The 12,525-nt window shown below is 66.8% G+C and overlaps 2 protein-coding genes across 2 annotated transcripts in view; both read right to left on the bottom strand.

The window, feature by feature from the left end:
- The window catches only part of LOC103660581 (laminin subunit alpha-5), a 56,249-nt gene that overhangs the window by 8,381 nt on the left and 35,343 nt on the right, over positions 1-12,525 (bottom strand). The window contains exons 32-56 of the mRNA XM_040638563.1: positions 11,831-11,970; positions 11,081-11,196; positions 10,693-10,904; positions 10,122-10,326; positions 9,776-9,920; positions 9,499-9,639; positions 9,224-9,385; positions 8,911-9,012; positions 8,724-8,807; positions 7,825-8,055; positions 7,190-7,303; positions 6,828-6,955; positions 6,590-6,670; positions 6,225-6,439; positions 5,940-6,040; positions 5,670-5,850; positions 5,435-5,584; positions 4,834-4,985; positions 4,654-4,764; positions 4,338-4,449; positions 3,539-3,709; positions 3,235-3,431; positions 2,999-3,115; positions 2,719-2,873; positions 25-166 (exon numbers count right to left, since the gene is read on the bottom strand). Coding sequence (XP_040494497.1) covers positions 25-166; positions 2,719-2,873; positions 2,999-3,115; positions 3,235-3,431; positions 3,539-3,709; positions 4,338-4,449; positions 4,654-4,764; positions 4,834-4,985; positions 5,435-5,584; positions 5,670-5,850; positions 5,940-6,040; positions 6,225-6,439; positions 6,590-6,670; positions 6,828-6,955; positions 7,190-7,303; positions 7,825-8,055; positions 8,724-8,807; positions 8,911-9,012; positions 9,224-9,385; positions 9,499-9,639; positions 9,776-9,920; positions 10,122-10,326; positions 10,693-10,904; positions 11,081-11,196; positions 11,831-11,970 — 3,665 coding nt within the window. The remainder of the gene's footprint in view (positions 1-24; positions 167-2,718; positions 2,874-2,998; positions 3,116-3,234; positions 3,432-3,538; positions 3,710-4,337; positions 4,450-4,653; positions 4,765-4,833; positions 4,986-5,434; positions 5,585-5,669; positions 5,851-5,939; positions 6,041-6,224; positions 6,440-6,589; positions 6,671-6,827; positions 6,956-7,189; positions 7,304-7,824; positions 8,056-8,723; positions 8,808-8,910; positions 9,013-9,223; positions 9,386-9,498; positions 9,640-9,775; positions 9,921-10,121; positions 10,327-10,692; positions 10,905-11,080; positions 11,197-11,830; positions 11,971-12,525) is intronic.
- LOC121104632 (laminin subunit alpha-5-like) lies at positions 946-1,816 on the bottom strand. Its single transcript, XM_040638564.1, has 2 exons — positions 1,472-1,816; positions 946-1,366 (listed from the first exon to the last, which is right to left on the bottom strand). The coding sequence occupies exons 1-2, from the start codon at positions 1,734-1,736 to the stop codon at positions 1,011-1,013; spliced, it is 621 nt and encodes a 206-aa protein (XP_040494498.1). The 5' UTR covers positions 1,737-1,816; the 3' UTR covers positions 946-1,010.

Genomic DNA, 12,525 nt, shown 5'->3' on the forward strand with positions numbered 1-12,525 from the left:
GTGGGGGCGCTGGCAGGGGCTCACCGCCCACGTGTCATGTGCCTGCTGTCGCGCCTGGCCAGCAGCCCCCTCGGCGGCCTGCACGGCTTGGAGGATGCTGCTGTAGGCGTTAGCGGCCTCGATGGCCCGCTGGATGAAGTGGTCCTGGTTGACTCCACGGATGATGCTGTGTGCGGACAGGAGAGGAACATGGGGTGTGGAGGTCAGGGGCCCGGGGCCCAGGCATCCTCCGGCTCTCCTGCCATCACAGCTGCCGGGCCAACCGGCCTGCCTACTCCAGCCCCCAGTCCTCTGCCCCTGCCCTGCTGCCCGCCAGGCATGCCTTTTTTTTTTTTTTAATTTTATTTATTTATGTGACACAGAGACAGCCAGCGAGAGAGGGAACATAAGCAGGGGAGTGGGAGAGGAAGAAGCAGGCTCCCAGCGGAGGAGCCCGATATGGGACTCGATCCCGACGCTCGGGATCACGCCCGAGCCGAGAGGCAGACGCTTAACGACTACGCCACCGGCGCCCCAGGCGTGCCTTTCTTATGCCTCGCAGCCAACATGGGCCAGGACTTTGGCCGGGACCTTGTGGGGACAATGGCTCTTCCTCCAGGAGCCCTCCCAGACTGGCTGTGCCCCAGGAAGGACCTGGCTGTGTCCTCGGGACGCCTTGGCCTCGCACCTGACAGGTGACGGCCAGCCCCCAGCTGCCAACGCTGGTGGCCTCAGCGGCCTCCACCAGCTCCACCTTGCTGCTTGCCGGTGAGAAGGCCTGCATCTTCTCCAGCAGGGCGTCCGGCCCCATCCAGGTTGGCAGCAAGGCGCTCATACTCCTGGGAGGGTGGGTGCGGGGCTTGGGGACCCCGACCCCATCCCTACTCACCCTCCCTGCTGCGCGCAGACCCCCATCGGAACCTGCCTCGGTGCCCCTGGGAGGGCGGCACTCACCTCCCTGGCCTGGTCCATACCAGACAAGAGCCCAGAGAGCTGGGCCAGGGTGTCACTGGCGGCCTGCAGAGTGGCCCTCAGAGTGGCATTGTCCCTGGACAGCTCCTGCTTCCGGTGCTGGAGGCCACGGGGAAGAAAGGGGGGTAACAAGAACAGAGGTGTGACAGGGTGGGAACAAGGGGCCACAGGGCAGGAGGGTGAGCGGGAGAAGGGAGCAGGAGAGGAGGGTCCCTTACCAGGGCGTCCTCCAGGCGCTCCTGGTTTCGGCTGTTGAGTTCCTCAGCCTCCCGAGTCGTGCCCACTGCCCGGTTCAGGGCCCCCCGAAGGTCCATGAGGCCAGCCTCGTGCTGGGCCAGCCGATCCCGGGCGCGTGTGGCCAGTCCCTGGTTCCCCTCCCAGCGGCTGGTCAGCTGCTCCTGCACACGGGCCAGCACTGGCCCAGACCCAAGGGGGCTGTTGTCTGGGCAGTAACCGGTTCCCTGCCCAGTGCCCGCCCAGCCCCCATCTGCCCCATCTCAACCTGATCTCAGCCACTCACATCTCCGGGCCACACCCAGCTCGGCCTCAGCCGCTGCTCTCGGGGCACCCAGGTCCCGGGCCCGCATCTCCCCCAGCAGCCGCTCCACCTCGGCCAGCGTCCGGCGCACGTGCTCGCCCGACGGGGCGGAAGCGTTGGCCGGGAACAGGTGGTCCGTCTGGGACTCGAGCTCTATCGCGGGGAGGGTGGGGGCTGTTGGGGCTGGCCTGCTGCCCAAGCAGACCTCGGCCCGCTGGCTCCCACGCCCCAGACCCCACCCGAGCATGTCAGAGCCCAGACTACCCCCCGGGAATCCCCCGGATGACCCGTAAAACCCAGCTCCAGGCCATAGTTCTGCTCGGCTGCCTCACCTCCTCGCCCACCTTCCTCAGCCCCCACCCCAACGCCCCGCTGCCCATCTGCTCCGCCTGTCCCCTTTGGCCTCCTGGCGTTGCCAGCCCCGGCTCTGGGTCTGCACTCAGCTGCAATTTCATTCCTCCCTGACCCCTGGGCTGGGCCAGGTCCCCCCAGTCTCTCCTTTTGCCAACTGCTCTGTTTGTAATTAAGGCATCCACCACCAGTTTTCCTGTGGAGCAGGGCACCCCCAAGGGGGAGCACGGTATCCCCAAAAAGGGCCCCAGCATGCCGCACGGTGCCCACCTGCCCCCTCTGTCTGGCCACACCGCATCCTCTCCTGCCTCCCACACTGCCCCGCCGTTGACTCAACCACGTCTAAACAGCCAAACCCGGCCGGTTCTTCACACCCCGCTCTGACCCCGAGCGCCATTCTGCTTGCCCAGCACCCCTGCCCGGCGTTAGCCCCTACCACTCAGGATGCGGTCCACAGCCCTGATGGCCACCAGCAGCCTCTGTGCCCGGCCCGTGAGGCCTCAGTGCTGGCCAGCAGCCGGGGCGGGTTTTTTTTTTTTTTAATTTTATTTATTTATGTGACACAGAGACAGCCAGCGAGAGAGGGAACATAAGCAGGGGAGTGGGAGAGGAAGAAGCAGGCTCCCAGCGGAGGAGCCCGATGTGGGACTCGATCCCGGAACGCCGGGATCACGCCCCGAGCCGAAGGCAGACGCTTAACGACTACGCCACCCAGGCGCCCCAGGCGTGCCTTTCTTATGCCTCGCAGCCAACATGGGCCAGGACTTTGGCCGGGACCTTGTGGGGACAATGGGCTCTTCCTCCAGGAGCCCTCCCAGACTGGCTGTGCCCCAGGAAGGACCTGGCTGTGTCCTCGGGACGCTCTGCGGGCCTCGCACCTGGACAGGTTGACGGCCAGCTGCTCCAGCTGCCACGCGTGGGCCTCAGCGGCCTCCACCAGCTCCACCTTGCTGCTTGCCGGTGAGAAGGCCTGCATCTTCTCCAGCAGGGGCGTCCGGGCCCCATCCAGGTTGGCAGCAAGGCGCTCATACTCCTGGGAGGGGGTGGGTGCGGGGGCTTAAGTGGGACCCCCGACCCCATCCCTTACTCACCCTCCCCTGCTGCGCGCAGACCCCCATCGGAACCTGCCTCGGTGCCCCTGGGAGGGGCGGCACTCACCTCCCTGGCCTGGTCCATACCAGACAAGAGCCCAGAGAGCTGGGCCAGGGTGTCACTGGCGGCCTGCAGAGTGGCCCTCAGAGTGGCATTGTCCCTGGACAGCTCCTGCTTCCGGTGCTGGAGGCCACGGGGAAGAAAGGGGGGTAACAAGAACAGAGGTGTGACAGGGTGGGAACAAGGGGCCACAGGGCAGGAGGGTGAGCGGGAGAAGGGAGCAGGAGAGGAGGGTCCCTTACCAGGGCGTCCTCCAGGCGCTCCTGGTTTCGGCTGTTGAGTTCCTCAGCCTCCCGAGTCGTGCCCACTGCCCGGTTCAGGGCCCCCCGAAGGTCCATGAGGCCAGCCTCGTGCTGGGCCAGCCGATCCCGGGCGCGTGTGGCCAGTCCCTGGTTCCCCTCCCAGCGGCTGGTCAGCTGCTCCTGCACACGGGCCAGCACTGGCCCAGACCCCAAGGGGGGCTGTTGTCTGGGCAGTAACCGGCTCCCTGCCCAGTGCCCGCCCAGCCCCCATCTGCCCCATCTCAACCTGATCTCAGCCACTCACATCTCCGGGCCACACCCAGCTCGGCCTCAGCCGCTGCTCTCGGGGCACCCAGGTCCCGGGCCCGCATCTCCCCCAGCAGCCGCTCCACCTCGGCCAGCGTCCGGCGCACGTGCTCGCCCGACGGGGCGGAAGCGTTGGCCGGGAACAGGTGGTCCGTCTGGGACTCGAGCTCTATCGCGGGGAGGGTGGGGGCTGTTGGGGCTGGCCTGCTGCCCAAGCAGACCTCGGCCCGCTGGCCCCACGCCCAGACCCCACCCGAGCATGTCAGGAGCCCAGACTACCGGGAATCCCCGGATGACCCGTAAACCCAGCTCCAGGCCATAGTTCTGCTCGGCTGCCTCACCTCCTCCCCCACCTTCCTCAGCTCCCCACCCCAACGCCGCTGCCCATCTGCTCCGCCTGTCCCCTTTGGCCTCCATAAGTGCCAATACAAAAAGCTCCTTCCGTTTCTGGCCCACTCAGCCGCAAATTACCTGATCTCTGGCTGGCCAGTCAGTCCCCCGGCCTTCCTTACAACTGCTCTGTTTGTAATTAAGGCATCCACCACCAGTTTTCCTGTGGAGCAGGGCACCCCCAAGGGGGAGCACGGTATCCCCAAAAAGGGCCCCAGCATGCCGCACGGTGCCCACCTGCCCCCTCTGTCTGGCCACACCGCATCCTCTCCTGCCTCCCACACTGCCCCGCCGTTGACTCAACCACGTCTAAACAGCCAAACCCGGCCGGTTCTTCACACCCCGCTCTGACCCCGAGCGCCATTCTGCTTGCCCAGCACCCCCTGCCCGGCTGGGTTAGCCCCTACCACTCAGGATGCGGTCCACAGCCCTGATGGCCACCAGCAGCCTCTGTGCCCGGCCCAGTGAGGCCTCAGTGCTGGCCAGCAGCCGGCGGGCCTCGGAGAGGGATCTTGTGGCCTGTGGACGTGGCATCCTGTCAGGACACAGCCTGAACCAAGGATCGGGGTGACACTGGACAGTCTGGGGCCCTGGGAGAGGGGTCTCTGGGGGGCGCAGTCTACTGAAGGGGAAGGGTCCCGGGGGAAGAGGCTTCCTAGGGGAGGGTCATCCCAGGGAGCCTTGGGGGAGGGGCCTCTCAGGCAGGGATCCCCAGGGTCCTGCCTGGCCGTCCAGCCTCTGTGTGTCCTGTCCGAGGCTTGAGCTCTGCTCTTCCAAGGTCTCCAGCTGCTGCGTGGTCTTGTGGCGGAGGCCCAGGGGGCTCCGGAGCTGCCTCTGGGGAGGAGAGAAGATGAGAGCCCACACCTGAGGGGACAGTCTTGAGGGGGCCAGGCTGAGAGGTACCTGCAGGTCAGCGATGGCGGTGTCCAGCCTGTGCAGCCGGGCCCAGGCTGCAGAGCTGGCGTTGATGCTGTGTAGCTGCTCCCGGATGGCGGGCAGGAGGGCGCCGGCTCGTTCCAGGTCGTCCAGGAGCAGGACCACACAGTGGTCACACACTGTGGGCGGCACACGTGGGTCAGTGTGGGGCAGGGGGCTGACTGACGGGGTCAGTGTGGTGGGGACGGGTCAGCCAAGGGTCATGGAGTTGGCACAGGAACACTAAGCTAAGTTGAAGGTGACGAGGTTATGAGGGTCAGACGTAAGCATGGGGGTTGCAGATCAACCGAAAGGTCAGCACGGGGACCAAGAAGTCAGGAGGGAAGGGGGCAGGTGCCAGGAAGTCAGTACGAGGTCAGGGTGGGTCCAGGGGCGACAGGGATCAGTTGGCGAGTTCTGGACTTGGGGATCAGAAGGCGGAAGTGAGGTCAGCACAGAGCCCAGGGGTCCCGTGGAAAAATGAGAAGGAGTTGGGGGTCACAGGATGTCTCTGGAAGTGGAGATTAACAGAGAGGTCACGTGCCCCCAGAGGAGCAGAGAGGAGCGGGGCTAGAGCACAGGGACGCACCTTCGCAGCGGGCGCCCCAGCCCCCGGGCCCGCCTGGCACCGGCACCTGGTGCTGCTGACTGCAGGTGTCACAGCGCTCCCCGCTGAGCCCAGGAGGGCAGGTGCAGCGGCCCGTGTGCACATCACAGTGGCCCCCCTGGCACTGGCAGCCTAGGTGGGGAAGAGTGTGGTGAGTGGCTGGCAGAGGGTCCTGGGGCACCGGCCACCCCACACCACCCCACCTGTCCATACTCACGCCTGCAGCCCTGCTCAGGCAGCCCCCAGTGGCCGGGGGCGCACTCACGGCACTGGGCTCCTCCAGCCCCTGGCCTGCAGTGGCACTGCCCACTCTGGGGGTGGCACTCGGAGCCCTCCGCAGCCGGTCCACAGGCGCACGGGCGGCAGCCCCCGCAGTCCTGGAAGCCGAAGTATCCTTCCTGCGGTAAGGAGTGCTGTCAGGCTCTGCCCTGGCCGGCCCGCAGGCCCCGCCCCGGCCCGCAGGCCCCACCCTACCCGGAAGCCCTACCCGACAGCGGTCACAGCGTGGCCCCGTCACTCCCGCCTTGCACACGCAGTGCCCACTGTGGGGGTCGCAGGTCTCTGTCCCGCACGTGGAGCAGTCACACCCTGCACAAGGGGTTCTGTGGAAGTGGCCCTGACCGCCCCCTTCCTGAGCTGCAGCCCAACACGGCCCTCCTCCAGCCTCAGTCCCTCCGTCTCGCGGCTGGACTGCCCCGCCCGCCTCCCCACGCCCGCCCGCCTCCCCACGCCCGCCCCTCCGCACGAGCTCCCGCCCACCGGGCCCGCCTACGGGTGCAGTTGCCGGGCACCAGTGCGTTGCCGTAGAAGCCCGGGGCGCAGCTCTCGCAGCGGGGCCCGGCGGTGTGACGCAGGCAGCCGCGGCACGTGCCGGTCAGGGGGTCGCAATCGCTGAAGAGCAGGTTGGGGTCACCATTGCCGCTGCAGTCGCACGGCTGGCAGGAGCTGCCCAGCACCAGGGGGTTCCCAAAGAAGCCGGGCGCGCACCTGGGGCGGGGCGTGCACGACGGCGGGGTCAGTGGCCTGGGTCCCTCCGCCCGGAGGCCCACCTTCCCGCACGTCCCCCTGCAAGCTCGCCCACCCCCCACCTACCAGTCCGCCCGCCCCCCCCTCCGGCCCATTCGCCTGCCTGCTCACCGCTCGCAGGAGGCGCCCGCGTAGCCGGGTTTGCAGAGACACTGCGTGTGCCCTCCTCGAAGGACACAGCCCACGGCAAAGCTGCGAACACGAGGGGATTCTCTCACAGCTGCAGGCCAGCCCACCCCAGCTGCTCTGGCCTCCAGAGGGCAGTGCTGGCCCAACTAGGTAGGGGACGGTGACCTTCCCTACCGGGGCTGTAAGGGCATCCGACCCTGGGAGGGCTGGCCCAGCTTACTTGTTGGAAGGCACTGCGAGGGGGCACGGGCAGCTGACACAGGGGGCCATGGGGTCCTCGGACCCACTGCGCACGAAGCCCGCCCAGCAGTGCTCACAGTGGTCACCTTCCGTGTTGTGCTGGCAGCCCTGGGGCAGAAGGGACGGGTCAGCACTGACAGTGGAGGCTCTGCTTCCCACCAGCTCTCACCGTAACCGTGCCAGGGACCTGATGCCCAAGGCCAGCCAGTGCCCCACCCAGGACACCTCCCTTCCCCCGGACCCCAGTGTATCTGTACTACTGACCCAAAGGCCCCTGGTCTTCCCTATCTTCCCTAGTCTGCGTCTGGGGTGTCTGCCCTGCCTTTGCCGGACTCCACTCACCACGCAGACGCCCGAGCCAGGGAGGCAGCGGTCTGAGTGGCCATGGCACTGACAGGGGACACAGCGACCCAAGAAGAGACCTTTGATGTCCCGGTAGTAGCCAGGGGCACATTCCTGGGGCAGAGGCATCCGTGGTCAGGAAAGGAAGCAGGGCCAGCCCGAGGGGCAGGTGAAGGACCATGCTCTCAGACCCTCAGGGGTCCTGGCCCTGACAGGCTAGAGACACGAAGTCAGAGCCCCCAGAGCCATATGGATGCCCTGGCTCAGGTGAGCAGCGCCCCCTTTGTGGACTGGGGTCGCCTCTCTGTGCCCCAGACATCTCTTCTGAGCAGGTGGGCGTTCAGTCACAAAACCCCCCAGATGAACAAGCGATTGCACGAATGCGAGACACGGAGGGAAGGCAGGGAGTGGGGAGGCGACCGATGCCTGGGTAGACCGGGCAGTGAAGGGACACAGAGCCCCTGTGTGCACGGACGGCCAGGCAGGGACACAGGTGACAGTGGAGTGGCAGACAGATAAGCCACCGGGTGGCCTGGCCCGTGGCGGGAAGGCAGGGCTGCTGGGAGGATGGCGCCCAGGGGGTGGGGAATGAACCGGGGAGACGGAGCAGGGGGTGCCCGCCCCCACGACCTCACCTGGCACGAATCTCCACGGTAGTTGGCCGGGCACATACACAGCTCCACGTTGCTGGCCGGAGGCCCCCCGCCCACCTCGCTGGCCACCTCCAGCGCCACGCCGCGCAGGGAGACAGCCGAGGAGGTCTGGGAGAAGAGGGCACGGATGTGCAGCTGCTCCAGGCCCGCCAGCACCATCATGAGCTCCTCGCGGGACACGGCGTTGTGCGTCTCCGTGTGCCGGAAGTTCCCCTGCGGGCCGCAACGGTGCTCAGGGGGACAAGGGGAGTGACACGGGGGCTAGAACGGCCCACCACCCGTGGGGAAACCAGCACCTGGGCCCCTCCCGCACACCGGCACAAAAACCAACTCCAGACGCGTTAAGAATTCAAACACACGAAGAAGATACTTTAAGCTCATAGGCCAGTACGTTCTAATCTCAAAGAGAAAAATACATCCTCAAATGAGACAAAAGCACTAACTGCACGTGAAAAATTGATAAATTTCAGTACACTAAATATCTGAATTTCTATTCACCAAAAGACACCTCAGAGAAAGTCCGAGACTTCGAGCTGGAAGAGCCGCGGCTCCCGAGGCGGACATGGGGACGCGGCAGAAACTACAGGCAGCTTCTTTAGAAAGGCAAGGAAAGACCACGAGCGGAAAGAACAGTGGGAGACGACGGACGGCCCACGGAGGGGACTGCAGGGCTGAGAGCACCCGAGCACGTGTCGGGGGTCAGGGCTCCGCGGGCAGCCAGGGAAGCAGCGTGTGGGAGAGGACGAGCGCCCGCCCGCTCCTGCTCCTAGGCCCCGTTCTCCGTCCTAGAGGGCAGGCACTGCCGCCTGAGGCCCCTCTGGCCTCCCCGGGCTGTGGCGGGGTCCAGGAGGGACCCGAGTGCCCAGGCCGGCATCACTCACCTCCACCAGCCGCAGCCGTCCGCGGTGAACGTGGCCGGGCGCCGGGTACACGGGCTCCAGGAACGTGATGCTCATCTGATTGCCCTGGGGAGGTGCACAGGCGGGTGAGGGCCGCCCGCCTGGCTGCCTGCCGCCCTGCCTGGCTGTGCCCACCTTCCCGCCCCGCCCCGTGCACGCCATCGGCCACCTGTAGCACCACGTCCGGCCTGCTTTCCGTGGGGATGAACACATCTCCGCGCTGGGTCTCCGAGTGAAGTTCATAGCGGAGGGTCCCACCATAGGACGACACCTAGAGGCGGGGCAGAGGGTCGTGACCTGGCCAGACCCTGACCATGGGCCCAGAGTCGACAGCAGTGGCCTTGGGCATCCTGGGGCCGGGGGCCGGGCTAGGCCTGGGCACCCTCACAGCGTCCCCATCCCTCCCTGGACATGGGCAGCCTCGCTGCTGTCTCACCCCCACCTTCACAGTGCCTTCCCCAGGGCCCGGCTCGCCCGCTCACCCTGTCCCCCAGGTAGGAGGGTGGGGCCTGCCAGTACAGCTCAGGGAAGGCCTCGAACCCACGCCGCAGGTCAGCGTAGAGCAGCTCTGCCTCTGCTCGCAGCTCGTGAGGAACCACCTGCCGGTCACCGCTCAGCAGCGTCCAGCCCTCCATGTCCACGTGCTGTGGGCACACGGGAGGGGCATCGAGCTGAACACCCAGGGGGCGCCTGCTGGGGGAACGGGTCCCCTCCCTGACGTGAAGCCACGCCGGTCTGGGTCCCTCTGCCTGCACACCTCACGGCGGGCGTGGGCCGAGCCCCTGCAGCGCTCAGTGGCCCCGAAGCAGAAGCAGCGGGTGCAGCCTTTGGGGTTGGCGGCATCGAGGGAGAAGGTCCCGAGGCGGCACTGGTCACACCGTGGGCCCTGCACGTTCTCCTGGGGGCGGGAGGGCAGGACGGGTCGGTCGGCCGTGCGCTGCACAGCCCGACCCGCTCTGCCTCGTCACCCCTCACCCACGGGCCGCCTCTCCCGACATTGTCAGGGAAGCCCCAGGGCCCCGCTGGCCCCTCACCTTGCAGTGGCACTGGCCTGTGAGGGGGTCACACAGGCTGGGCACGGAGCCCGCTTCATGGCAGTCGCAGGGACGGCAGCTGGGGAAGCCGTGGAAGCCAGGGGCACAGGCGTCACAGCGGCGCCCGGTCACATTGGGTCTGCACCTGACAGAGGGAGTTCAGCGGCTGGCAGCCTCCCCTCCACCCGACCTCTCATGTTGCACGGAGACCGCAGGTGGCCCACGAGGTGGCGGACCCCAAGGCGTGCCCCTCCCCCACCCCCGACTGGAGAGTGCCCTCAGCGGCAATGCCGCCCGACCCAGGACCACCCCAGGGCCACGGGGACAGCCCCGCTGCCCAGCTCACTTGCACTGGCCACTGTCCACATCACAGGTGGGGTCGGCGAGCTCCTGGACCCCGGGCCCTGAGCAGTCACACTCCTCACAGCCCACCAGGGGGTGGCAGCCGAAGGTCTGCGGCTGGCAGACGACGCAGTCAGGCGGGACGGTGCGTGGCGGGCAGACACATCGGCCTGTGAGCTCGTCACACAGACGGCCTCGGCACTCGCAGGCTGCGGGGAGCGTGCATGAGGGCGACGAACGGCTGTGCCCCATCAGAGGCCCTGGCTGCAGCCGGGGGACACCCCCACCCCCACCCTGGCACGGTGTCACCCAGCTCCAGGCCCCAAGCCTCAGGCAGCTCCTTTGTGGGGCGTCAGTCGCCCAGAATTGCCGTCTGGTCCCTGGAACCTGTGTGACGCCCTGCATGGCCCAGGCCCCCCGCTGCCCGAGGTCCTGGACACAGGGGCCAGCAGGGTGGGTCTGCCAAGCGCTGGAACTTCCTCCTGGCCATGGCAGCCACGCTTGCTTCTATTAGGAAGCCCCCTGGGGAGCAGGCACCACCCCCAGCTGGCGGTCCCGTGGGCTCAGGTACTCACGCCTGCAGCTGGGGAAGCCCCAGTAGCCAGTGGCACAGCGGGAGCAGTCACGGCCAATGACGTGGGCCCGGCAGAGACACTGGCCCCCAAAGGGCTCACACGTAGGGCCCGTGGCACCCATTTCGTGGCAGCCGCAAGGCCGAGCCCCGTTGTTATAGAAGAGAGAGAGAGAAGAGGCAGCATCACGACAGAACGGGGACGAGCTGGTGGGGCTGTGGTGAGAAGCAGGTGGTGAGGTCAGCTCCTGGCCCTGAGCCCCCCACCCTTGCTCCGGGGACCCCGCCCTGGCCCGGAGCCCCGCCCGCCCTGCTCCAAACCCCCACCCTTGCCCTGAGCCCCCTGCCCTGTCCCAGCCCAGCCCCGGCCCCTCGCCCTGCCCCCAGCCCACCTGACGTGGTAGCCCTGGCTGGCACACTGGCTGATGAAGTCATAAGATTTGTCCAGAGGCTCCTCTCGGAGGTAGCTGGAGCTGTAGGCCTCCTCGGGGACCACCAGCACATACTCCTAGGGGATCAGGGCCTGGTCAACTTCCCGGGGTCAGGGAGTGTACCAGAGCCTGCCAGCAGGAGCACATGGCCAGGGGGTCTCTGTGACTGGCCAGGGTCCAGCCAGACAGCCAAGACCATAGTGGCAGCAACACACCCCGGGCCTGGGCCCCAGCAAGGCTGACAGGTGCTGGGGCCCCACTGGGCTGTTCAGAGGGAGGTCAGCTTCTGTGGCCTAATGGAAGCTTGGGGGCTATGAGGAGTGCCCAGCCTCCTGGTGCCCCCTCCCATCTTTGCCTGCCAGACATGCCTTTGCCCTCCCTCTGTCCAGGCCTCCTCCTCCTCCAGGAAGGCCACCCTGACCAACAGGGCCCTAGGGGAACTGGTGGACCACATCTTAGCTCTTAGATACTCGCCCTGCACCACAGCCTCACAGGTTGGCCTGAAGGCCCCCCAAAGCTGCTGCTCCCTGGCACCTGGCACGGGGCTGCCCCAAGGCAAATGGGGGACGCACCCGGGCCGAGTGGCCGATGGCGTGACAGGTAGGAGGATGGCTGGTCCCTTAACAGGTTCAGGACGTCCACACCCAGAGAGGCTAGCCCCACATCAGGCCCCTAGAGTTCTGCACACAGACAAGACAGCCTTGGACTCACCAACCAGAGCCACCGGCCCTCAGGCACGCGCATGGTCACGGTGAGCTCACTGTCGGTCACATCCAGGACGGCCTGCCCCTCACACACAACCAGGGTGCGGCAGCCATAGGCGTGTGGGCAGAAGCTGGCGTTGGCATGGCCTGGAGGGGGAAGGAAAGGCAGGTCAGTGTGTCCCCCCCACACCCCACCGACCAGCCCTGGCCCCATGGCCTCATCCTGGGACCCTCCTGGAGTCACCAGGGAGGAAGAGACACCACGAGACAATGCCCTGCCTGCCAAGGAGCGTGCGTCTGTGACACACAACGTGGACCCGTGACCCGCCTGAGGACGCCCGCGGGTCCCACTCACATGACACGGGTCAGGTGCAGATTCCTGAGCTTGGCCAGCGGAAACAAAACACACACTAAGTAGAAACACAAGGACCGTTCCCGTGTGTCCCACGGCGAACCCTTGGGTACCCGTGTATGTGACAGGGTGAACCTTGACTCATAAAACGGAGTCAGAGCGGAATCTGGGAAGGGGGCCGGGAGGCTGGGGCTGCTGTCTGCGCAGGGCCCTGGGCACCCCGTCTGAGAACTGACAGCAGGACGGATCTGTCCGCGTCCTGTGACGACCGCCACACAGTGCAGCTGTGTGAGGAGACCCCTGACAGACTGCTCATCCGGGGTCTGGCCCCACTGCCCACCACGGCCACT

The sequence above is a fragment of the Ursus maritimus genome, unplaced genomic scaffold (assembly GCF_017311325.1).
Source record: "Ursus maritimus isolate PB19 unplaced genomic scaffold, ASM1731132v1 scaffold_22, whole genome shotgun sequence".
NCBI lineage: Eukaryota > Metazoa > Chordata > Mammalia > Carnivora > Ursidae > Ursus > Ursus maritimus.